Source organism: Bufo gargarizans, chromosome 4 (genome assembly GCF_014858855.1).
Source record: "Bufo gargarizans isolate SCDJY-AF-19 chromosome 4, ASM1485885v1, whole genome shotgun sequence".
Classification (NCBI taxonomy): Eukaryota; Metazoa; Chordata; class Amphibia; order Anura; family Bufonidae; genus Bufo; species Bufo gargarizans.
Genome location: NC_058083.1, coordinates 437,274,270 through 437,298,998, shown reverse-complemented (window position 1 = coordinate 437,298,998; position 24,729 = coordinate 437,274,270). Strand labels below are relative to the sequence as shown.

The following is a 24,729-nucleotide window of genomic DNA, read 5'->3' as shown; positions in this document are numbered from 1 at the left end:
AAAAAAAAGTTACTGATGGCTATGACAGAAAGGTGTCATAACGCGAAGAGCATCACAGAACTGTGACCCCCAGACGAAGGTACGCCGAAACGCGCGTTGGGGTTGGCGCCATCCTGGAGGAGAAACAGCATGGGTAAATGTCCAAAGACTTACTAAATATTTACTATACATTTATTTGTCATTCTGCTGCACATGCACTTTAAAAAGTGAAAATCATGTCGAATACATATGGACTTAGATCCGCTGTAGATCTCCTCCAGTGATGTCGTTTTTATCTCCTGCACTTTATTGTTTTTATGTCTAATCATGCAAATAATTGTAATTTTTTGTAATAAAGAATTTGAATAGTATAAGCGGTCTGGCAATTCTCTGTGTAGGTTCTACAGAACTGTCAGAGTACCCATGCTGAGTCCTGTCCAGTTCCACTTACAATGAGCAGAACTGGATCGTGAAGTAATAGAGGAAGCTGGCCTTGTGTGAGGAATCACGTTTTCTTATATATCACGTGTACAGCAATGTGATGCTCTGGGAAACCTTGGGTCCTGGCCTTCACGTGGACTAACTTGACACGTGACACCAACATTGTACAGGCCAATTATACACCCCTTCATGGCTGTAGTATTCCCTGAAGTCAGTGGGCTCTTTCAGCAGGACAATACAACCTCCCACAGAGCAAAAATTCTTCAAAAATGATTTGAGGAAGAAGATGAAGAATTCAAGGTTTTGTCTCGGCCTCTAAATTCCCCAGATTTCAATCTGATCAAACATCTGTCAGATGTGCTGAAAAACCAAGGCAGATCCATTAAAGCCCCACACTGCAACTTACAGGATTTAAAAGGATCTGATGCTGGTGCCTGGACTGGACTGGTGGGGGACTAGACAATATTAGGCAGGTGGTTTTAATGATATGGCTTATCTGTGTATATTAATACTAATGAAACATATCTGCTAGTTGAGAAATCCAAACTGAAAAAATATGTATATTACTGCCATCTAATGGTATTTTTAACAAACTGCAAACAGGACAAGGATTAACAGAAGGCTGCGTATAAGGCCTGATCTAGAAGTCTAAACAATTTATTTGTTCCAATATTATTGCTATATGCCCACAATAAATCGCCTTATGTTCAATAACTTAAATGTAAAATTATTTTGCTAGCTTCCCATTAGCGTTAGGAGATCCAGCAGCCTGTTCCAGTATAAATGCCGAGTATTGGCTGGAGAAAAACTGCTACATGCAGTGGTTTTTGTCCCGCCGAAACCCAGCATTGATGCCAGAAAGTGGCTTTATAATCCTCAGCCCTATAAATAATACAATACTATATAAGAGTGTTAAACATTTAGATTTATGGTCGAAGATTTTAGATTTTAAAATCTACCACGCACTTTATATAAATGTATATAGTCAAATCTCTGTACATAAAGGTCTGCATATCAATATCATATCTAAGTAAAAAGAGTTTCTAAAACTCTGTCCACGCCAGCATCGTCGCTTTGACATACGCGTTTTCCAAAGGACCACCGGCATGACCCATTAACTTAAAGGGATCCATCAGGTTTCTGGTATATTACAGACTGCAATATTCTTGCTGTAAAAAATACTTAAAGGGATTCTGTCACCAGATTTTACCCCTATAACCTAAAGATATCCTCATGTCCGGACTAAGAAGAAGAATCCTAAGCTGGCCTTATTAAAAGTCACTGAGGCTCTATTTGTCCAAAAAACTGGTTTTTATAACCTGCCAATCACTTACTTAAGGTGCCCAAGGGGAGGTCCGTTAATACAGGGTGCCCGTCCGCACCCCTCGCCGTCCGGTGCCCAGCGCCGCCTTCCATCTTCATCGCCGCCTTCTACAGCTCAGCGCCGCCCCTGCAATCCTCCCGTCCCTTTGCCAGATCCCGCGCCTGTGCACTAGGCTCGGCCTGATGCGCCCGTGCGGACTCCTGGCAGCAGCTTCATTGAGCGAAGTGCGCATGCGCCAGTGTGATGCGCACTTCGCTCAACCCTAATATGACCTGCAGATTGGCCGAGCCTAGTGCGCAGGCGCGGGATCTGGCAAAGGGACGGGAGGATTGCAGGGGCAGCGCTGAGCTGTAGAAGGCGGCGATGAAGACGGAAGGCGGCGCTGGGCACCGGACGGCGAGGGGTGCGGACGGGCACCCTGTATTAACGGACCTCCCCTTGGGCACCTTAAGTAAGTGATTGGCAGGTTATAAAAACCTGTTTTTTGGACAAATAGAGCCTCAGTGACTTTTAATAAGGCCAGTTTAGGATTCTTCTTCTTAGTCCGGACATGAGGATATCTTTAGGTTATAGGGGTAAAATCTGGTGACAGAATCCCTTTAAAATTCTTATAAAAAACAATAATTAATGTGACCAAAGCCAAAATGATCCAGTTGCAGTTTACTTCACTTTAAACTAGTTAAAGGGGTTGTCCGTGATCAAAGTTTTTTTATTTTTTTAAGTGTACTTACTTTTAACAGGTGATTCTAGGTCCCCTTATATACCGTATTTTAAGGTATTTTCACCATTTCTACACTGCTCCGACGGTTCCCCACACACTGTTTACATCTGTTTATTTTTGTCCAACTGCCTGCCGCTCTGCACTGTGGGTCCCAGTGCAGCACGGCATCACGTGCTTTCAGACGACTCTCATCTCCGCCGTGACTCCGCCCCCTCATTGTTATTCCGCCTCCTGCCGCACATCGCCACGTCCTCCATGCATCAGCCCCCCTTGAATCATATTCCGCTTAGTTCCCTTGCCTCCTTCATTGTGAACAACACGCCCTGCCCGGTAACGTCCCCGGACCGGAGGGGCGTAGCTTAGCGCGATCTGTTTCCGCCCCTCCGAGCGCTCTGCATAATGCCTGCGGCTAATGGTGACGTCACCGGGCTTCCCTGCGAAGCGGAAGAAGCGACTTCGCTCTGCAGAAGGGACCCGGTACGCCACTGAATGTGAGAAAAGACTCACTTCCGGCTGAGAATTTGTGTAATGAACACGGGGCATCAGAAAAGTATGGGAAAGGTAGGACAGTCATGTAGGAGATATTTATTTCCTTGTTAAACAATTAAACCAATGTCCCCAATCCCGGACAACCCCTTTAAGTAAAGTTGTGCTAATATATAAAATGATTTTAAAAACCTGAAACTTTTTATTTGTCAAAAGGTAAAAAAAAAATAAAAAACTTTAAAGAAACTTTTGACAAATCAGAAAAAACTTTAAAGAAACTTTTGACAAATCAGAATCCTAAATAAGGTTATAACCGCGGCTCGTCTTCATTTAATCAGGGTTTTCCTAGGCAGATAAACTATAAATAAAGTAAAATACATTCATTAAAAATAAACAAATATCAAATCTCATATAAAAGTAATATCCATGTATAACTTTCCATGTAAGCATTTTCTCTGCACACACACGGGCTCTGATCTCACAGCTCAGCATGGCTCAGTATCTAGCGACCTCCTCCGGCTTCTTCATTATTACACGGTCAACATCCCACACAAGTATATTGTCTGCTTCCAAAAGCTTCTAGAAAATCAGCCTTAATCCAAAGCGGTCAGTGAAGAATTTACCAGATACCGCGCCGTCTAACATTGATGAGGTTCTTCTTGTTTTAGCTGCGAGCGCCGATCATTTTACCTTGTGCTCTTTTTTGATAACCAAGGGGCAAGTGTACCCCCGTTGGATTTATTTATTTATTTATTACAAAATGTTTTATGGGAAAGAAACAGAATGCATGTTAATGGTGGAAGGCCGAACAGCGCGTCCTGAAGAGGAGGAAGCTGGCCTGTTCTCCTGCACAAAGGGGAACAAGTGGTCTTTACTCAGAGAGCAGCGTCCTATTAAGACTCACTTCTTTGCACATTACGCCTTTTATCACCATTCAACCACAAAATGATTTTTCTATAGGAAACGACAATGGCAGAAAAAGATTTACATTGAATGAATCTTTAATAATAAACTGTTGCAGATCTTGCTCTGTCCCTTGATTTATAATACAATAAACATCGGATTCTATTAAGTTTCTTCCTCTAAAAGACATAGGACGGGTGGGGGGGAGAAAAAAAAAATGAATATGAAAGAACTCGATTCTTTCAGTCTTCGGGACCACAATGGTGAAATGAGCATGTTTAAATGTGCTAAGAGTATCTCTTTGCATCTTTTATAGCTTGTGTGTATTAATCTCTAAAGCTTATTAAAGCAAAGTCATTGCTATGCAAAGCAGCACCCAATCCCTTTCTCCTGCTTTTCAACAGAGCACAGTGTTTAGCCAATAGGACTGGCCCCCTGCCCCTCATTCGGCATTCATAACATGCAACATTTGCACAATGTATCTCTCAAAGGCTTATGAATAGAAGGCCTTAATACTCATGTAAACAACTGCAAACCAATTACTTAATGAATCAGACCCACACATAATGAGGTGGCAGACAAAGAGCTATAAATGCATTTTTTTTTTGCGCCCAATCCTCTGCTTTAAAGTAAAATCCCTCAGCTGTAGTTTGGACCTAACTGGCACATCATAATTATTGTCTCTAGGACATCAGAGGAAGCCATTTTTTTTTTAATTTAGGTCCAGCGGGGTCCGCTTTGATGTCACTCATCAGCTCACTGACAAAACAGAGCAAAGAAGACTTTAAAAAAAAAAAAAAAAAAAAAAAGCACCATGGCAGTAACAGCACTGTTATGTTTATTTTCAAGTACGGGGCTTCGAGACCACTTGTAAAAGCAATAAAGCACAAGAAGTGACTGCCATAAGTGGAATCTTTAAAAGTAAGCCTAGAAGAAATTTCGCTGCATGTCAATCACAAATAAGTGAGCACCTGAGCTCCCTGCTTTCTGTCTATACCAAGCGTCTCTTTCACCAAACGTAATCTCTCCCTGCCAAGACCCATGTCAAGTACGCCCAACCATGTGCTGCTGCGAAACTTAAAAATAAAAACAGACTATTATCACTCGGCTGTTAGGGAAATAAGCTTCAATGGCAAGAAGAACGCTATTATGAGGCTCTTTAAATAAGGATTAACCATATTACAAAGGGCTGAGACAGAAAAATCTAAATAAACTCGCTTAACCAAGTATCTAGCAGGCACCTGTGGGAAGGGGAATCACAAAATTGTCATCTACTGATTGCCAGAATTATGGGACATTTAAAAAAAAAAAAAAAAATCTCAAGAGAAAAAGACACTGATGGCATGGAGGGCACACTGTGGAGAGATACAGACAAGACCACTTGTAGGGATGAAAAAAGGGGGCAAGGCATTTCACCTTTTAACCTAAAATTATTTTTGCAGTTTTTTAAAAATTTTAATTGTGACAATTGTGTTTTTTGTTTGCAATGAGTTTTAATAAAAAAAAAAATTTTTTTTAGTGTATTTTTGCATAAAAGATCTACAAGTTCAATACCTCCTCCGCAAAAATTTTTGGATATCTACTTTAAAAAAATCAGCGATAGTGGAGGCTGAAACTGGGTATTTTCAATAATATTTTTTGTAGCGGAGAGGCCCAGCCTTTGCAGACTCTTAGCAGCTATAATTAATTCAGGTATATGAAGTAAATAAAAATGCCTGTCCTTCCACATTACAGAACTATATATATTTTTTTTTAAGATGACCACAAATATAAACAAGAGAGGTACCCTTATAAAATCTGCTATGCCAGGCTTGTGGCACAAATATGTTGAAAGTGCCTGCGCGCAACATTTGGTGCATATTTTTGCCGCATTTGGTGAGCCTTGCCACTTTTAGAAGTGGAGTAAAAAGTAGGTCAGGATTTCAGATTATAACACCTTTAAGGCCCCTTTCACACGGGCAAGATTTCTGCGCGGGTGCAATGCGTGATGTGAACGCATTGCACCCGCACTGAATCCGGACCCATTCATTTCTATGGGGCTGTGCACATGAGCAGTGATTTTCACGCATCACTTGTGCGTTGCGTGAAAATCGCAGCATGCTCCTCTCTGTGCGTTTTTCACGTAACGCAGACCCTATAAAAGTAAATAAGGGTTGCATAAAAAAATCGCAAGCATCCGCAAGCAAGTGCGGATGCGGTGCGATTTTCACGCACGGTTGCTAGGTGACGATCGGGATGGGGACCCGATCATTATTATTTTCCCTTATAACATGGTTATAAGGGAAAATAATAGCATTCTGAATACAGAATGCATAGTAAAATAGGGCTGGAGGGGTTAAAATAAATAAATAAATAAATAATTTAACTCGCCTTAATCCACTTGTTCGCGCAGCCGGCATCTCTTCTGTCTTCTTTCTTCAGGACCTGGGTAAAGGACCTGTGGTGACGTCACTGCGCTCATCACATGGTCCATCACCTTGCTTCACGTCACGATAACCACACCCCCTTCCCTGCCCCTTCGCTGTGACTGACAGCCGGCAGTTCGGCAAAGTCAGCCGAACTGTTGTGCAGAAGCGCTGTCAGTCACAGCGAAGGGGCAGGGAAGGGGGCGTGGTTATCGTGACTTGAAGCATGACTAGAGATGCGCGCCGGCAGGGGATAAAAGAACGTTTTTACAGCTTTTGCTTCATCTGCCTGCAGGAAGAAAATGATTGTCACAAACATGCTGCTGGCTACTCTAAGGCACTGCTGCCAGCTTGGGATGTTTGTTGGAGGTGACAGGTTCCCTTTAAGTGTTCTTGCATGGCAAGATCACTTACTGTTATCTCACATATATATTCTTATTATTATAGCCAAATTTACCACCCTAACTCCTCCCACAGTTTTTACACTACATAGACAGTAATATACCGAAACGTGCGGAATGTTTCCTATTGGTGTGCTATTACTTTGTGGAACGTTTCGCCGAATGGTTCACAAAAAATCAGCGTTTTTTGTGCCGAATGGCGAATGTTCAAAACTAGAGTGGGAGCTGACAAAAGCTAGAGTGCGAGGACTCAGGACATGATTTCTAAACTGCCACCACTCCCTCATTTTTAAGCCCACCTACACAAATCTTATCTCAAAATGTTCAGCTATCCCTGGTGCCACTAAAAATGTCCACGGCAACTCTGCCCACTCCAACCTTTCCACTGTTACTACAGCCACTCCAACCACACAATAGTTACTCAAGCCACTCCACCCAGTTTCTCCGCCCACTCCAGTTGTAGACTACTGGTGGCGGCAAGAACACTTCACACAATTTCCCCAGAAATTGTAGCTTTTCTAGTTTATTATTAATATTTAACTGCTATTGAATAAGAAATACATACATACAATAATACATGGGACAACAATGGGACACTCATACATACAAACAATGATACATAGGACAACTCTTGTCTGTGACTTGTCAGTGGTTCATTGCTCTATTAGCGGGTCCTGAGTAATAGGTCAGGGGTTGTCCTGGGGAGAAAGGCTCTTTAATAAATCTTATGTTTTCAGGCTGCTTTCCATCATCCTTGTCAATGGGCTTGTATGTAGCACTAAACAGGACAGTGGTAATAGATAATGCCATGGGTCTGCCAAAACGATCATTTGCAGTTAAATAGTCTGTTCTGATCAACTTTAGGCTAATGTGTATGAGTACCTTAAAGGGGTATTCCCATCTGAGAATGATAGCATATGGCTAGGATATGCCATCAATATCAGATAGGAGCATGTCCTACCTCAGAGACCAGCTCCTATCTCCGGAATGGGGCCCCTGAAGTGCAGGGAAAGCAGCTGCACCTGCATGGCCACTCTCCATTTCTCTGCATAGTACTCTGGCATAGACCAAGCATTTATTTCAGGTGTATGCCAAAAGACATGATATGTGTTTAGGGAAAAATTAGGTGTTGCTGTAAAAAAACGGCCAATCTGAATCTTGACATCAGTTTACAAGAAGAAATGACCAGGGGTGATCTTGATGGAAACAACTGAATGTTCACAGAGCAGATGTGTACCCGTCTGAGGTAAGATATTAACAGTGGTATAGTAATGCAAGGGGTCACTGAAATCCACCATCTAAAACATTGCTTTTATTAGTATATTACAATAAGAACTTGTCCCCATATATACACAAAAAAATGAAAAAAATAATGATAATAAAATGAAAATAGCACCACAAACAGAGACACACATAGAAGAGAAAGAGATGGACCAAGCAGCTCCATGAAGGAAGAAGGGTTGAGCCATGCAGCCCCAGAATTCCTGGACTGGCTGAGTAACCCTTTACCACAACCCCTTTACTGCTGCCCTGCATTACCTCCCTATACTACCTGTAACGGACCGTTTCAGCAGACAAGGGGTTAAAATCCGTTTAGGCGATATGCCCCTTTCTGAGAGACAGGCACAGCTACTGCAGAACACCAAACTCCCGAACTGGATGCAAAATAGCACTCCAAACTGGAACCTCGCTAATAGCTGCTAGCAGACGAACAGGAAAAGCATACAATCAGCTTACACTCCTGGCAATCAGTCTCTAACAGCATACAGGGAATACCCCAATAACGAGACAAGGCTCCGTGTTGAGGGTCAAGCAGTGGTCTGACTGTACTTCAAGTACAGCCTCTTTTATTCATAAAAAACAAACATAGTACAGCCCACAGGGTTTTGAAATTCAACCAATCAATATCTTACAACACACACGATGCAAGTACAGCAACCAATCGTTCACGCCCCCCAGAGGACCAGAGGAAGACTGCGACACAGAACAGATACAACACATCCCCACAATGCATCATGGTTTCCTCCTCTCTGTCCCGGAGACAACCGAGGGCAATCCAATTATCTCTCAGGACAAACGGGAGATCGCCAATACACATGTGGAGACAACAGGACAGACATCACCATTTAAACACACAATGGGACAATGGCACAATGGGATAATAGAAACACACCCAGCATATTCCTCCCAAGCTGACAAGTTACACTTATTATAAATTGTTACAACTTTGTGAGGTTACATTGTCCATACATATAACTTACATCAATTTAAACAGTATAACTTGGGGACAAACCTATCCAAAATTCCCTGGAATAGGTTCAGGGGTTTAAAAGTTAGTATGGGCCATAATCCTGAGGCAAGAGGCGTTTAAACAGGCCTCTCCAAAACCCAGTGGCGAGGTTGGTTTCGCCATACTACCATTAACCCTTGTCCCAACCATATTCTATATTAACCCCTGCAATACCCACTGCTCTATAGATCCATATACCTGCCCAACCATATTAACCCCTGCTGTCATGTAATCTTGGTTTACAGCCTATACCCCCTGCATTCCCTGTAACCCTGATGTTCCTTGCCCACTGTACCCGTTTCCGGCAATTTAGCCCCTGGTGTATCTACCCCTGCATTGGCCATAAAACCCATTTATGCCTCGTAGGGACAGTACATAACCAGGTTGGGTGGGCTGCTGCTGATATAACGTGTGTGTGAGTGTAAGTGTATTTTTAGGTAGAGTTTGGGGTGGGATTGTGTATTATATTGTACTGTGTGTAGCGTACTTTAGGTGTATTGCTGTGTTGTTAATATATTACTGTGTATAAGTATATATAGCGAAACACTGCGAATCAGGAAAACACAAAACACACAGGACAGAAAGCCAAGTCAGGTGCTTCAGGTGTGGGGACAAAAGACACATTGCAAGGAATTGCCCTTGTGCAAATAATTGCAATGTGTCCAGTAATGGGATCAAAGTAATAAATCAGCATACGCCTCACCGGGCACTGAGGGGTCAGAATGGCCAATCTAGGCTAGGAAATATTTGACACCCCTGTACTATTTGTTACACCGTTTGTATGTTCATGTCATGTGTTTTGTTATCTGTTTGTATGTTGATGGGGGTAGTCCTGTAGTTTACAGTATATTCCCTGCTGTGAGTCCAGTCACTGCTGTTTTTGATTTATTATTGTGTCCCCTTTGAGTAGAACTGTGTTATACTGTGGATTGAGAAAGTTTTTGGTTTGCAGTACAGGTGACATTGGAACACGGTTTAGTGGGATGTCACGATGTGCAACCAAGGTCTCAGATCGATGCAGATAACACTGTTTTGCTCAAAGTTTTCGGTAGGGCTGTGTTATACTGGGGACTGGGGTGGACAGACAACATTGGTGAAATGTTGCACTGTGCACTTACTTTCTAGTCTGATCAGGTAACACATCTCTGATGGGGATTGGACACAGAATGATTGGCAGCAGAGTGTGGCCTGTGTTTGTGTTGTGGAGTCTTGAAGAGTCAAGGCATGATTTATGCCATGGATTCTACTGGCCACAACAAGACAGGATGACAGGGGGAAATCAGCCTGAGTACACATGAGTAAGACAAGGATACCGTGCCATCAAGAAAAAGATGGTGCTTCATCCACAGCTCCCCTCGGATGTCTTAACCTATTAGGGTGGCCATCCTTATCTGTTGGTGCAGAGGGATGTGAAGCAGAGGACGCGATCCTCTGATAGTTTGGTGTTCACACACACCAGTGTTGAGATAACGAGAGGTCCTGTGAGATGAAGGTCAGCCCAATGCCTTTCTCTACTCTTGGGTCAAAGGTATTGGTGCTGGTATTAGACCACTAATTGCACCATGAGGGGAGAATTCCCCCAGGAGCGTATTGTACTGTCTTTTGTTCTAGGTATGGATACAATGGAGCAGGAGAAAAGAACCCCAACTACGCCCAGCTAAGAAGGTGGATATCCGACCAGATACCCCTTAGAGCAGTGAGAAAGAGCAGAGAGAAGCTGAGTGTCACGGCGGGGAGTGGGGGAAACCCCCCACCGTGCTGTGTCAAAGGGTAAAAGAGAATCAGCCTGGCCAAAAGGAGTAATAAGGGAGCAGGTCACCTACTACAGTGTCTCTAATCCTCTCCCTGACTACTCACCGTATGAGCGGACCCCGATGGTAGGACGACTCATACTTAGGATTCCTAGAGACCCTAAGTTGCCCTGGTAATCCCTCACCAAGGAGCAGGGAAGAGATGACCTGTTCATCCCAGTCATGGAGGAACAGGAGTCTCTATCTGAGGCCAGGCTGCAAGGAGAGGGGAACACATACAGCATAAGGAGATGGCAGGTAAGCGAAACCAATAACACACTAACCTGCCACAGACACACTGACTGGAACCTGTGCACTAGTGCTGCTGTCCACACCAACATTAAAGGACACAGCACACACCACAAAACCACACAGGAACCCAGAACAGCCATAGCTGCATTAAACATGAGACAGGGGAATGTCTAGTAAACATGTTGGACACCAAACACCACCAGACATGTAACACCAAACTAGACATACAAACACCCTGAACATAACCCACTCTATACTAATAGGGACAGGAAGGGAAGGAGACATCGGAATAACATTAATGACCACAAGGGTGGCCCTCACTGGAAGATGGAACACCCTGGACTGGAGCAGAGCTCCAGCACCAACCAAAGCTGAAGTACAACTGACTCCAGCCATGAAACCACAGAGGATAAAAGCCAAGTGACCACACCCAGTCAGAGAGTTAACTCTTACAGCACCAGACAGAGGGAGGCTACAACATAAAGGGGAAATGCACACACAAGCATATCAAACACGTAACCGGCAACAGCATGCGTGGCAACCATGTCACGGCAATCACCCAGAAGGCCGAGACACTGCCACGCATGCTCTCACAGCAACACGTTGCCGCGGGCAACCGCAGGTCTGGCAACAGTGTCACAGCGCAACCCAAAGGCCGTGACACTGAGTCTCCGAGATGCCATGGAAAACGACTCTGTTGTGTCCTGGCTGCTTTGGATACCATCTCAAAGGGACTTTGCTCTTCAACCTGCCCATCAACCTGGTGATCGTCCTTAGTAACCGGTGGTCATACCTTGGACTGTTATTGAACTTTTATCAACAACTGGATGAGAAGACTGGCCAAGTGACTACAACAAGGCCAGTCAGAAAGTCCTATACTGATGAAGTTAGGGGTCAAGGACTCGACTCCGATTTGGTCCTGCGACGCCGAAAGTGTTACTTCTTATTTGTATGTTTGTCAATTGTGTACCCTAGGTGCAACTATGCGACAGCCTATACTCAGGGAAACTCGCCCAACATATCGCAGCGAGTTACAATATGGCTGTACACACATTTGCATCCTATAGTTGTTTTCCCATTGACACGTGGGTCTGTGACCTACCTGTGTCTTTGGAGGTGTAGAGAGATATGCCTTGTGGCACGAGTCTCTATGGGTACACACACTACCTGTATTTTGTGTAAATGGGGAAGAGAGTAGATCCCCTAGGGACAGGTCCCCTCCTCTACTAAGTTACTTGTCACTTTAACCCCAAGAATGGTGAAGTTTGTAAGGGAGGGACTGAATGTCAGTAAGTGCAGTGTTCTTTCCCACAGTTAGAATTTGGGTACTAGGACATCACCTCTTATTCCAGAAATTCTGACCTGCCTTGTAAAGACCTACGTATCTGTCCATGGGAGAACCTCATGGTGATGGATCCATGGGAGAACCTTCACCATGGTGATGGATCATGTGATGGACCATGTGATGAGCGCAGTGACGTCACCACAGGTACTTTTCCTCCTGGTCATCAAAGAAGAAGACAGAAGAGAAGTCAGGCTGTGCGAACAAGTAGATGAGGCGAGTTCAATTATTATTTTTTAACCCCTCCATCCCTATTTTACTAAGCATTCTGTATTAAGAATGCTATTATTTTCCCTTATAACCATGTTATAAGGGAAAATAATAAAATCTACACAACACCTAACCCAAACTTCTGTGAAGAAGTCCGGGTTCGGGTTTGGGTACCGAACATGCCAATTTTTCTCACGTGCATGCAAATCGCATTAAAACGCTTTGCACTCGTGCGGAAAAATTGTGCATTCTCCCACGACGCACCCGCATCCTATCCGGCCCTTTACACACGACGCCCGTCTGAAAGAGGCCTAAGTGTATTTTTAGGTAGAGTTTGGGGTGGAATTGTGTATTATATTGTACTGTGTGTAGCGTAGTTTAGGTGTATTGTAGTGTTGTTAATATATTACTGTGTGCGACTATAAGTATATATATTTATATGTCCATTGATATGAATATATATAGTTAGAGCAATAATTAGACTGTAAATGTGTTATTGTTTTAATAAATTCCTTTATTATTCAAAGTACTGTGTATAGTAATTTATTGTAGTAGTCGCCGCCGTAATAATATAGGGCACGCAGTTCAGGGAAAAAGTGCAAGTGCAACAGAGGTAGTTTCTTTGAAGGTATAAATAGACGACTCATGCCTATTTATGAATATTAATTATTGATATTAACACAAAATATTAATAATTAATATTTCCTTTAACACCTGCACTCCAATGGGTTCTGATACAGTCCTGATCAAAAGTTTAAGACCATTAGAAAAATGGCAAAAAATTATATTTAGCATGGCTGGATCTTAACAAGTTTCCAAGTAGAGCTTCAACATGCAACAAGAAGAAATGAGAGTGAGACAAAACATTTTTTGAGCATTCAATTTAATGAAAATAACGATTAAACTGAAACAGGCTGTTTTTCAGCTGATCAAAAGTTTAGGACCACATGCCTTTAAAAGACCAAATCTGTGCAAAGATGTGGATTCATTGTCATTTTCTGTCAGGTAGTCACACGTTGTGATGGCAAAGGAAAAAAAACTCTCCCTTTTTGAACGTGGTCGGGTTGTTGAACTGCATAAGCAGGGTCTCTCACAGCGCGCCATCGCTGCTGAGGTAGGACGCAGTAAGAAAGTCATTTGGAATTTCTTAAATGATCCTGAGGGTTATGGAACAAAAAAGTCAAGTGGAAGACCAAAAAAAATGTCATCAGCACTGAGCCGGAGGATCCAATTGGCTGTCCGTCAAGACACTGGACGATCCTCGGCCCAAATTAAGGCCCTTAATGGTGCTGACTGCAGCCCCATAACCATCAGACGGCATCTGAGACTTAAGGGCTTCAAAAACAAAAAACGTCTTCAAAGACCTCGTCTTCTTGAACAACACAGAACTGCTTGTTTGGACTTTGCAAGAGAGCACCAAACATGGGTCATTCAAAGGTGGAAGACAGTTTTATTCTCTGATGAGAAAAAACGTAACCTTGATGGTCCTGATGGTTTCCAACGTTACTGGCATGACAAGCAGATCCCACCTGAGATGTTTTCTACGTGCCACAGTGGAGGGGGCGCCATTATGGTCTAGGGTGCTTTTTCCTTCAGTGGAACAATGGAGCTTCAGGAAGTGCAGGGGCGTCAAACGGCCGCTGGCTATGTCCAGATGTTGCAGAGAGCATTCCTCATGACTGAGGGCCCTCGTCTGTGTGGTAACGACTGGGTTTTTCAACAGGACAACGCTACAGTACACAATGCCCGCAGGACAAGGGACTTCTTCCAGGACAATAACATCACTCTTTTGGCCCATCCTGCGTGTTCCCCTGATCTAAATCCAATTGAGAACCTGTAGGGATGGATGGCAAGGGAAGTTTACAATAATGGACAACAGTTCCAGACAGTAGATGGCCTTCGTGCGGCCGTCTTCAACACTTGGAGAAATGTTCCCACTCACCTCATGGAAATGCTTGCATCAAGCATACCGAAACAAATTTTTGTAGTGATAAACAATAACGGCGGAGCTACTCATTACTGAGTTCATGTTTGGAGGTTGGATTTCTGTTTTGGGGGGGTTTAGTTTTTTTTTGGAGATGTGTTCCTAAACTTTTGATCAGCTGAAAAACAGCCTGTTTCAGTTTATTCATTGTTTTCATTAAATTGAATGCTCAAAAAATGTTTTGTCTCACTCCCATTTCTTCTTGTTGCATGTTGAAGCTCTACTTGGAACCTTGCTAAGATCCAGCCATGCTAAATATAATTTTTTGCCATTTTGCAAGTGGTCTTAAACTTTTGATCAGGACTGTATCAGTGCTATTTTAATCACAAGTGAGATAAAGTATCAGAATCTAAGAGCCCCTTCACACTGCTCAATTAAGCAGACGATTAGAAGGAAAGAAGTGTTCCTTCCTGGCAAGTATCTTCTCGTCAGTGAAGGAGACCAGCACATTTACATGCAGCGATCTCCTCCACAGTATCGCTAATGCCAACGCTCGTCCCTATACAGAATCATTGTTTGCCGGAAGCAGAGGCTGTTTAGACGGCACGTTCTGCTGCCGGAAAACAATGATTTAGATGTCTGCACAAACAATCTTATTACCCAATAAACTAGCGGTTTGCTTGTTCATTGGCGCCACCTTTACACTAGCAGATAATCCCTAAAGAGCATTTCTACGAATGCTTGTTACCGATTAACTGCCCAAAGCTCAGGCAGTGTAAAGGGGCCTTAAGGCTTCTAAAAGACTATTAGCGTTCTCTGTAATGCCACACAACAATGATATTTACTAGAGATGCCTATATGCAACCTTTTATATTATGTAAAAACTTACAATTCATTTTGATAGGTGGAACCATGAGTTAATAGAGGGGGGGGGGGGGGGGCAGGCCTGAGGATATCAAATTCCCTGAGGATGTTCTCCTAGTGCCATCTAGCAGCTGTAGGTAATGGGATTACCCCCAGCATTTATAGCAATGCTCTAAAAATAAGCAATGTATCAGCTAAAGCAAAAATTCTTGATCCTTGGATATTAAAATGTGAACGGTGTACTCTTAAACAACGTTGTTTCTTTCTGTAATAGATGTCATCAGTATGTACTGGCTTAACACAACCCCTTAAAGGCAAGATATATTTTTTTTAAACAACAAATAAAATAATCTAATTTAGCTCTAAAACTCCTGTGGAAACCTCAGTGTATATAACGTGTAAGTGTGTTCCATAGACTTCCATTTACTGGCTCTCCACATTAGGTCCTAACACAGTCAAATTAGCTATGAAAAGCCTAACTGGCCTTAAAATATTTAAAGTGCATCTGTCGGTAGATTTGCACCTATGAAACTGGCTGACCTGTTACATGTGCGCTTGGCAGCTGAAGGCATCTGTGTTGGTCCCATCTTCATATGTGCCTGCATTGCCTGAGAAAAATGAAGTTTTAATATATGTAAATTAGCCTTTAGGAGCAATGGGGGCGTTCCCTTTACTTAGAGAGGCTCAGTTCTGTCTGCAACTACTATGTCCTCTACATTTTGATTGACAGGGCAAGGCAGTGAAAACATTCTCACGTCTAGCCCTGTCAATCAAAGACGAGAAGGCGCAGCAGTTGCAGAGAGAGCTGAGCCTCTAGGTGTAATGGCTACGCCCCTGTTGCTCCTAGAGGCTCATTTGCATATATTAAAACTTAATTTTTCTCAGCAATGCAGGCACATATGAACATGGGACCAACATAGAGGCCCTCAGGTGTCAAGCTCACATGTAACAGGTCAGGTCAGCCAGTTTCATAGGTACAAATCTGCTGACAGATGCCCCTTTAAGGGCCTTTTACAGTCATAAAGGAAAGATTGATCGCAATCATTGCCCCATAAAATAGTTAAGATTCTCGCGAGAACTTGAGCGGGGCGCTCTGATTGGATGCGCTCGCAGCCAGGAAGAAGATAACCGGGGTCCACACCTAGTATAACCAAGTCACCTTATTAGCTATGAGGCGCCAAAAGATACGGGGACCACAGAAGACGAACAGGGGGTTCTTTAGAAAAAAAATTGCCAAGACATCACTGGGGGATGTACTATAAGGTAGTATAATAATTAGATTATAGATATCCAGGTGAAAGGTCCTCTTTAATAGAACTGTTATGTTATAGCCTCATGAACAAAGACTGGGAAAACTTTTTATACTTTCTATTACACTGAACGTAGCTGCCACCATTACAAAAATGTAAGCGTGGCTGTTGTAGCACAAGGTGTGGAAGAATACACCCAAACAGTAAAGATGCACTCGGACACACATCTGTTCATCACTTCACCCCCTTCCCGGACTTCTTGTAGTAGATTACACTCACTTCCCTGCAGATCAGCCTCCTGTCTGCTTCTAATCAGACGCCATGTTAAATGATGCTCTCTTTGGGCTCAGTTATCATTCTATGATACCTGAGCGCAGTATCAAATGGGCATCTAGGGTCAGTAGTACCCTCTCTGCCTGCTGGCAAGACAGTGTGATTATCCTCACCGTTTATATTTCCTTTATATTCCCCTTTGTAAATTTATATAGATATAGAAGGAGCAAGAAAAAGAACAGATGACAGACTGACACACAGAATTTCTTGATGGAACACATAGGAAAATTTACTTTGAGTGGCGTTCCTCTTTAAAGAAAATGTATTTTGTATCTTATTTTAGTAATGAATTATAAGTACGTAGAAGAAAAAAAAAAATCAGGCAGATTTACTAATCCTTTAAAATTTGGACTGTGTAAACAGACTACACAGAAAATGTACATGCCGTATGAAATATCTTGTGCATCTTTAGACACTTTGCCCCTGATTCATCTGTTGCGCCGGTCTCCATAGGGCCTGCGCTGCTGGGGAAGGCGTAGGCCTGGTCATAAAGTAAATGCCTCCTCTGGCTGTCCGTATGCCAGAATAAAATCTACGGCATCTCGGAGCCGTGATTAGTTATGCCAGTTTCAGTCATTATTAACGCCAGTTTCTGGTGAATGTGCCGGAGCAATACCCTCCACCCACCCTGCCCTCACCACGTCCCCCTTCATAAACCTGGCAAGGGCAACTTGGAAAAGTTGCAATGGCATTGGAAAAATCGTAAAACAGTTTTTGCAACCTTTTTAAGCCAGAAAAAGTAGGCTAGGGAGAATGATGAATTTCCCCCTTTGTCTAATTTGCAGTAAAATTTTGGCGCACATTGTTACATATTAAAGACATGCCCCGTTTCCCACAGAAGCCACTCGCCTTGTCAAGTGAGGCACAAAAATTGTTTAAAATACCTAACAAATGTGGTGCTGAAATTCTGTGCTCTGTTTTTATGAGCAAATATGCCTCAATATGTTGATTCATTTCTTTAATGTTGTAGACATTTTTTTATTTTTAAAAACTGCGATATTGGAGACACGTACGTCCTGGACTGCCTGTGTAGGTTGCAGTATGTGTGCACTCTTTTTGGCAGATGCAGTGAATGGAAGTTAATTGAAGGCTAGTACATTCTCCAGAATCACACGGAGCGCTGCTCATCCCAAAGGTACAAAAGGCAGAAGGGGAGATACATACGTGGCCTTATGTGTAAGTATAGTATTAACCCCTTAGTGCCCAAGCACATTTTGTTTTAAAAATCGCATTCCAAGAGCTATAACTTTTTAGTTTTTTCATCAATGTACTTGTACGAGGTCTTACTTTTTGTAGGACAAGTTCTAGTTTTAAATGCACCATTTTGGGTACATGTAATGATTGATTAAAGCCAGCTATTTAGCTAAAACCCCCTATATTTACATCAGTAAAAAGGGTGTATTAGTGGTTAATATCCCGCCTTACCTAGACTTCAAGAATTAAAACATACGTGTCATCTGTCATTTGTTCATTCAACAGGATAGGGGATAACTATTAGATCGGAGGGGGACCTACTGCTGGGAACCCCACCGATCACTAGAACAGGGGCCCCCTGTAGCCCCCTGAAATGAACAGAACAGTGCTTGGCTATCTCCGGAACTCCTATAGAAATGAATGGAGCAACCGCACACATGTGGGACCAGCTGCTCCGTTCATTTCAGGGGGGCTGCAGAGGGTATGGTGGGGGTTCCAGCGGTAGGACCCCACCAATCCAATAGTTATCCTCTATCCTGTGGATAGGAGATAACCTGAAACAACCGGAATACCCCTTTAAATCTTCCTCCCACTAATGAGATCACTCTGCTGACCCTGTGACAGTCTACACAACAAAGCTGAAAAGTGACTGTTGTGCCTGCCGGTGACCAGTGTGAAATCACAAATATTTCAGTATTTGTATGAAAAAATAAAATAAAAACATTAACATTTAAAAAATATTTAAAATTAAACCCCTCATATAAATGCTGACATTTTCTAATGATACATAAATCGGGGATCGGGAATACGACTGTAAATATAAACATTATTTCAGGGTTTCATTTTTGGAACTGATGGAAGTAATGGTAGGATAAAAAAAATTATGCTGGCAAAATGCACAGAACACGTTATTTCATCCTTAAAAAATGCCAGGCCGCACAGAAGGAACTGTTGATCGATGTATTATGTACAATAAATTTTTACTGATATTTCCTGCTATTACTTGTCTCCAGATCATTCTATTTTTTTTTTTTACTGACTAATGCTGGATTTTGCTTTTGATCCTGCTCATACATGAGACTCGTTGAATCCGGTAAGTGGATTCTCCCTAATGGTATAGTCTTTTATGACTCCGCATGATTTATGTGGATCAGCAAAAGGAAAGGGAAGAAAAATACATAAAATAAAGGAAGCTCTATAGTCAGTCTTCAGGCAAGCAAAGATGAATAATTGCTGCAGATAAATATATCACTGTACTCCATAGAGGAGTGCTGTGGCTGTAGATCAAGTTTTCATGTGTTTTGCTGAGGGCCTATGACTTGTACATTGTACTGTTGCTTTCTTAGCTCATCTGGAAAGTCCATTAATTAAGTGGCTGCGATCAGTAATAATTAACATAGCGTTCTGAATGTGTGGCCATTGTAATGTTCACTTTACAGAGCCATTTCTTTAGTCAAGTAGCTGTACTCATCACTGATATAATGCAGGAAATTCTAAAAGGCAATATGAAAAGCAGCTGACAGGAACCATAAGTGGCAGAAATATTACATCTAATCTTAGAATCTGAATAAATTAAAAATACTAATGATTTACTATATTCTGCTGTATTACAGGATTTAACGGTTACTCTGGATTTAAAGGGGTTTCCCTTTTTTTTTATGCCCAGACATAAAAGACTTAACTTATGATAATGTTACGTCTGCCTGACTGAGCAGGCGCAATCCCTGTACACTGTGGGTTGAAACTGGGCTAGGATCACGTGCCCAATGTATGGCATGTAATCCGGGAAGTGCCCGCAACGGAACTAGACCTGGGAGCGCAGTGCTCGTCCATCATAAGTCACTTGTAAGTCTGGGCACTGTGAGCATGTTGAGATTAAACAACAACAAAAACAAAAAGGATAACAACCTTGAAATTCCATAAAATATTATTAAAACAGAAAAGTTTAGATTCCCGAATACTTCCGTTTCAGCCCATAAGTACTCCAATATAAGAAAGGAATAAGAAATTGCTGGTCATTTATTTCATTCATATGTATATTCAGTAAAAAAAAAATTAAATCAGAGGTACATGTTAAAAAGAAATATGATTAAGGATGAGTTCATATCACCATTATACATTTCTGTTGTTCTGCTCCATTAGAGGAGCGGAACAACGAAAATCACTAAATTGCCGGATTCAGCACACAACAGACAAACGGCACTAAACAGACTTCATTCACTACAATGGAGCCCATTCAGTTTTCATTTGGGAACCTGTTTTTTTTTCACGGGACAAGGTCTTTTTGATGGAATCTGCTACGAAGCCCACAAGCTCCGACGTGGAAGTGAACAAGGCCTAAGATGGTTAGAAAAGCAGACATAAGATCTCATTCTGGGTTTGACCATCAGAGCAATTTTATCTCTGGTTTCTTAACCTGTCTAAGATTACAACATCTATGCTGAGATCTATGTTCCAGTTTCTAAATATGGATTTATTTTTCATGATTTTCCCCCCGGAAATTAGGCATGAGAAAAACAAAGAGATAAACACACGTAAATACATGATTAGATAGACAGACTGGATGTGCAGCTACCAATGAAGGTGATCACCCTGAATCTAGGAGTTTCTATAGATGCAGCCAGGAAGAGTCATGCCTTGCCTACCCTCCAGGACCAATTTCAATCAGTTGATCTTTTTCCACCTCTGATCAAATGGATGTAAAAAAAAAAAAAAAAAAAAAAAAAAAAAAGATTGTGAGGATTAATTTGTTAAAATTTTGAATAGATGGGTAAGCTCCAGGTCAATGATTGTCAAATTCCTTTACTCCTTGCTAAATAGCCCCTTATTCTAGGTCTTGCCCTCTTCTAAAGGTACATGGCCAATACTTAAATTTAAAGGCGTTGGCCACTTTCCATTTATGGTTGACCAATGTGCATGTAAGGTGAATCTATGGCACTTCATAATATAACCTTTAATGATATTCTATGCTCTTTGCTACATTTCGGAAGCCATGTCTCCTTGTTTGGCAAATCTTCTGTGCTGTTCACTTAGAGGCCCTCACCATAACATGGCCGCTGATGGAGGGTCATGTGACCAGACACATTGCTCAGCCTCCTTCATTCAAACACATTGCACCTGCACTAAACTCCGAACCGTGCAAATGGCAGGTGCAGTGTATATCTGGTCATAAAACCCTCCATCAGCAGCTATTTTATGGACAGGATCTCTGTGTGGACAGCACAGAAAATCTGCCCAACAATGGGACATGGCTTATGAAATATAGCAAAGAGCATAGAATATCAACATAGTCTATATTAGTAAGTACCATATAGTCATCTTACATACATAATTATCAACAGTAATCAGAAAGCGGCCAACCCCTTTAAAGTGTACCCGTTATTTCAGACAACTTTTCAGAAAAAGCTGCCATGTATATACATGAGTGATAGCGATATATCTGACCGCAATATGACTTGTAACGGACATTTTAACAGTTTTTTTCCTTTACATGCTGCGTCTCTTAATTCTCAGTAGTGTCGGAGGGTGCTCCCCATAGATTACACATGGAGATAGCGTTTTCTGCTTACTAGCTATTTCTCAGTCACTCACAATCACCCAGAAGCAATATATAGGACATTATATAGAAGTACTGAACGGTATAGATGTGAATAAATCACTTTTGGTGATATATAACACTTGCTATTAGTTGCTGAATAATTCCTTTTTGGAAGCTGATCTGTTAGCTACTAGGCGGCTGCCTGTATATCTCCTCCTATGTGATGTGAATTTGCTGTGGAAATCTAAAGCATGCTTTTCCTATACATAACATCTGAACCGTTATATATACACATCGTATTTTATAAAAATAAATTACATTATAAAATATTAAAGATATTGAGAAACTAAAGATTCTTCAAATCAAATTAGCTGATCGGATTCCTGTCCAGATCATCAAAAAATAAAATCTTCACAAGCAAGAAGCGATTACCTTTTAAAGTGCAGATTGCTATCTATGCTTGTAGATTGTAAGGCCTCGCGGGCAGGGTCCTCATTCCTTCTGTACCATTCTGTAACTTGTCTTGTTCATGCATATTGCAATTGTCTGTATTATGTATGTATACCCCTTCTCATATGTACAGCGTCATAAAATGAATGGCGCTTTAATAATAAATATTAATAGATACTGGCTGACCAGTTATATGCGCGCTTGGCAGTTGAAGGCATCTGTGTTGGTCCCATGTTCATATGTGCCCACATTAAAATGAAGTTTTAATATATGCAAATGAGTCTCAAGGAGACGTTACATTTAGAGGCTCTGCTTTCTATGCATCTGCCACGTCCTCTCGCCTTTGATTAACAGGTCCAGGTAGGCGTGATGTTTACAACGCCTGGCCCTGTCAGTCAAAGTGCAGAAGCCGCAGCAGTTGCAGAGACCCTAGGTGTAATGGCAACGCCCCTGTTGCTCCTAGAGGCTCATTTGCATATACTAAAACTTAAATTTTTCTCAGCAATGCGGGCACATATGAACATGGGACCAACACAGATGCCTTTAGCTGCCAAGCGCACATGTAACAGGTCAGCCAGTGTCATAGGTACAAATCTGCTGACAGATGTCCTAGGAAATAGGATTAAGCGTTTTGAGAGGGGTTACATTTAACAGTCAAGAAACTGTACATCCCTAAGTCAAAAAATATGGTCACCGTAAAGGGGTTTTCACATTGAGGCAACGTATCCCCTATCCACAGGTGTCTGATCGCATGCGTTTCTGGCGCTATATTCAACTGCAGGAGATAGCTAAGTACAAGCACTCAGCTATCTCCGGAAGCCCCTCAGAGCTGAATGGATCGTCAGTGTGCATGCGTGACCACAGCTCCATTCATATAAAGGGAGAATGTTCCCCCCAGGAGGCGGACCCCCGCCAATCCTGTAGAAAGGGGTTAAGCTGTGCTCATGGGACAACCCCTTTAAGGCTTTTTAAGTGAATGTGGCTGCATTGCAATACCAGAAACAGCCCATAGACAAGGGTAGCACTATTGCTAGAAAAAAATAAAAAAGCAGACCCTTTTTCTTTTATCCTGCACTTCTCCTTTAAGGGTTGCCATACAAATGCCATACTTGATCAGGATTGTTTGTAAAATTATTGAGGTATTTTTGCCCTTATTGAGCATTAGGAATTTTTAAATGTGTTTTTTTTTTTTTTTTTAGAGGAAAGTATGTGCACCCTGTAATGTCACATCCTCTGCAGATCTGTATGGGGGAAAAAGCATACAAAATGCCATACAGTACAAAAGAAAGCAAGTTTTTTTTTAAGCTGAATTTTTTTTAAATAAAACTATGGAGGCCTAGGGGAGAATGTCGGACCTAGACTATGTTGCAATGTGAACAAAAAAAAAAATATGCCATTGTCACAAAAAATACACCTCAAGGGTGAAAAAAGCCATTGCAAAATGATGCCTTTTTGTCTGCATTTATAGGGTCATTTATCAAACTGGTGTAAAGTAGAACTGGTTTAGTTGCCCATAGCAACCAATCAGATTCCACCTTTAATTTTTCACAGCTCCTTTGGAAATGCAAGGTTGAATCTGATTGGTTGCTATGGGCAACTAACCACTTCTACTTTACACCATTCTGATAAATGACCCCATTAATATTTACCATAGACTGCCATGCATCATCTGTAATTAGCTTTTTGTGCCTAAAATGGTAGCAAAAGTCAGCAAAAAATTACCAAAAATAGCAAAATGTCACAAAAAAAAACTTCTGTGTGATACCAGCCTAAAACTGGAATTACACTATTCTCAGTGCTTTGGGTGTCGATATTTATGTTTCTGTCCATGTAGAATCCACGGATGAGGTACTGCTGCACATATTCTCACAATATAGTTTATTATTTTGTTGCATAGTTTGTTTAGTATTTAGTGTATGTCCTAAATTAATTACATATCATTTCACCCATCTACAATAAATACAACTTTCAAATAAAGAGAATAAGACACATGGACGCTTATTTTTTGAAAATCTATTTTTTTCTCCCATACAGTAGGAGCACCTAGGTTATTGATTTAATTGAATAAAGGATTACTAAATTGGACATTAAAGAGAAAGTGATAAAAGTCCGGCTCTGAATAAAACATACTATCGGTAATGAGCGAAGCTTGGTTTACATTCTGTCAATAGCAGCTAGAATAAATGCAGCACTTTATTTCTTCAAGACTCTTGCTGCATTATGTCAGCTCTCTGCCTGACAACTGCCTTTGTCTGGTCTCTAAGTAGCCCTACGGAGAGCAGCTGTACGCGTTAATTTGAGGTTCAGTGCAATGTCAATTGAGTCTTAAAATGAGAAGACAACAGCTGCACAACAATACCTGGGCTTTGTGAAAAAATTCTAAACTCAAACAGCAATTGTAGTTTTAGGAAACCAAACTAAACGCAACAATGAATCAAATATAAAACATGTAGAATTCTATTTTTCTCATTTTATTTTACCTGTGTATAGGGCTTGGTTCACTTGAAGATAAGGTACGTTCTGAACTCTGTTTATTTCTTGAACTTCCTCTTACATTAGAATGGTCCTGTTGTAACCCTGGAATCCAAACGCAGGATAAACATATGGAAAATGTTTTAGAATCCCAAAATCA

General features: G+C 41.7%; 1 protein-coding gene across 1 annotated transcript in view; it reads right to left on the bottom strand.

Moving 5' to 3' along the window:
- The window catches only part of KIZ (kizuna centrosomal protein), a 156,612-nt gene that overhangs the window by 16,878 nt on the left and 115,005 nt on the right, over nucleotides 1-24,729 (bottom strand). The window contains exon 11 of the mRNA XM_044291665.1: nucleotides 24,578-24,674. Coding sequence (XP_044147600.1) covers nucleotides 24,578-24,674 — 97 coding nt within the window. The remainder of the gene's footprint in view (nucleotides 1-24,577; nucleotides 24,675-24,729) is intronic.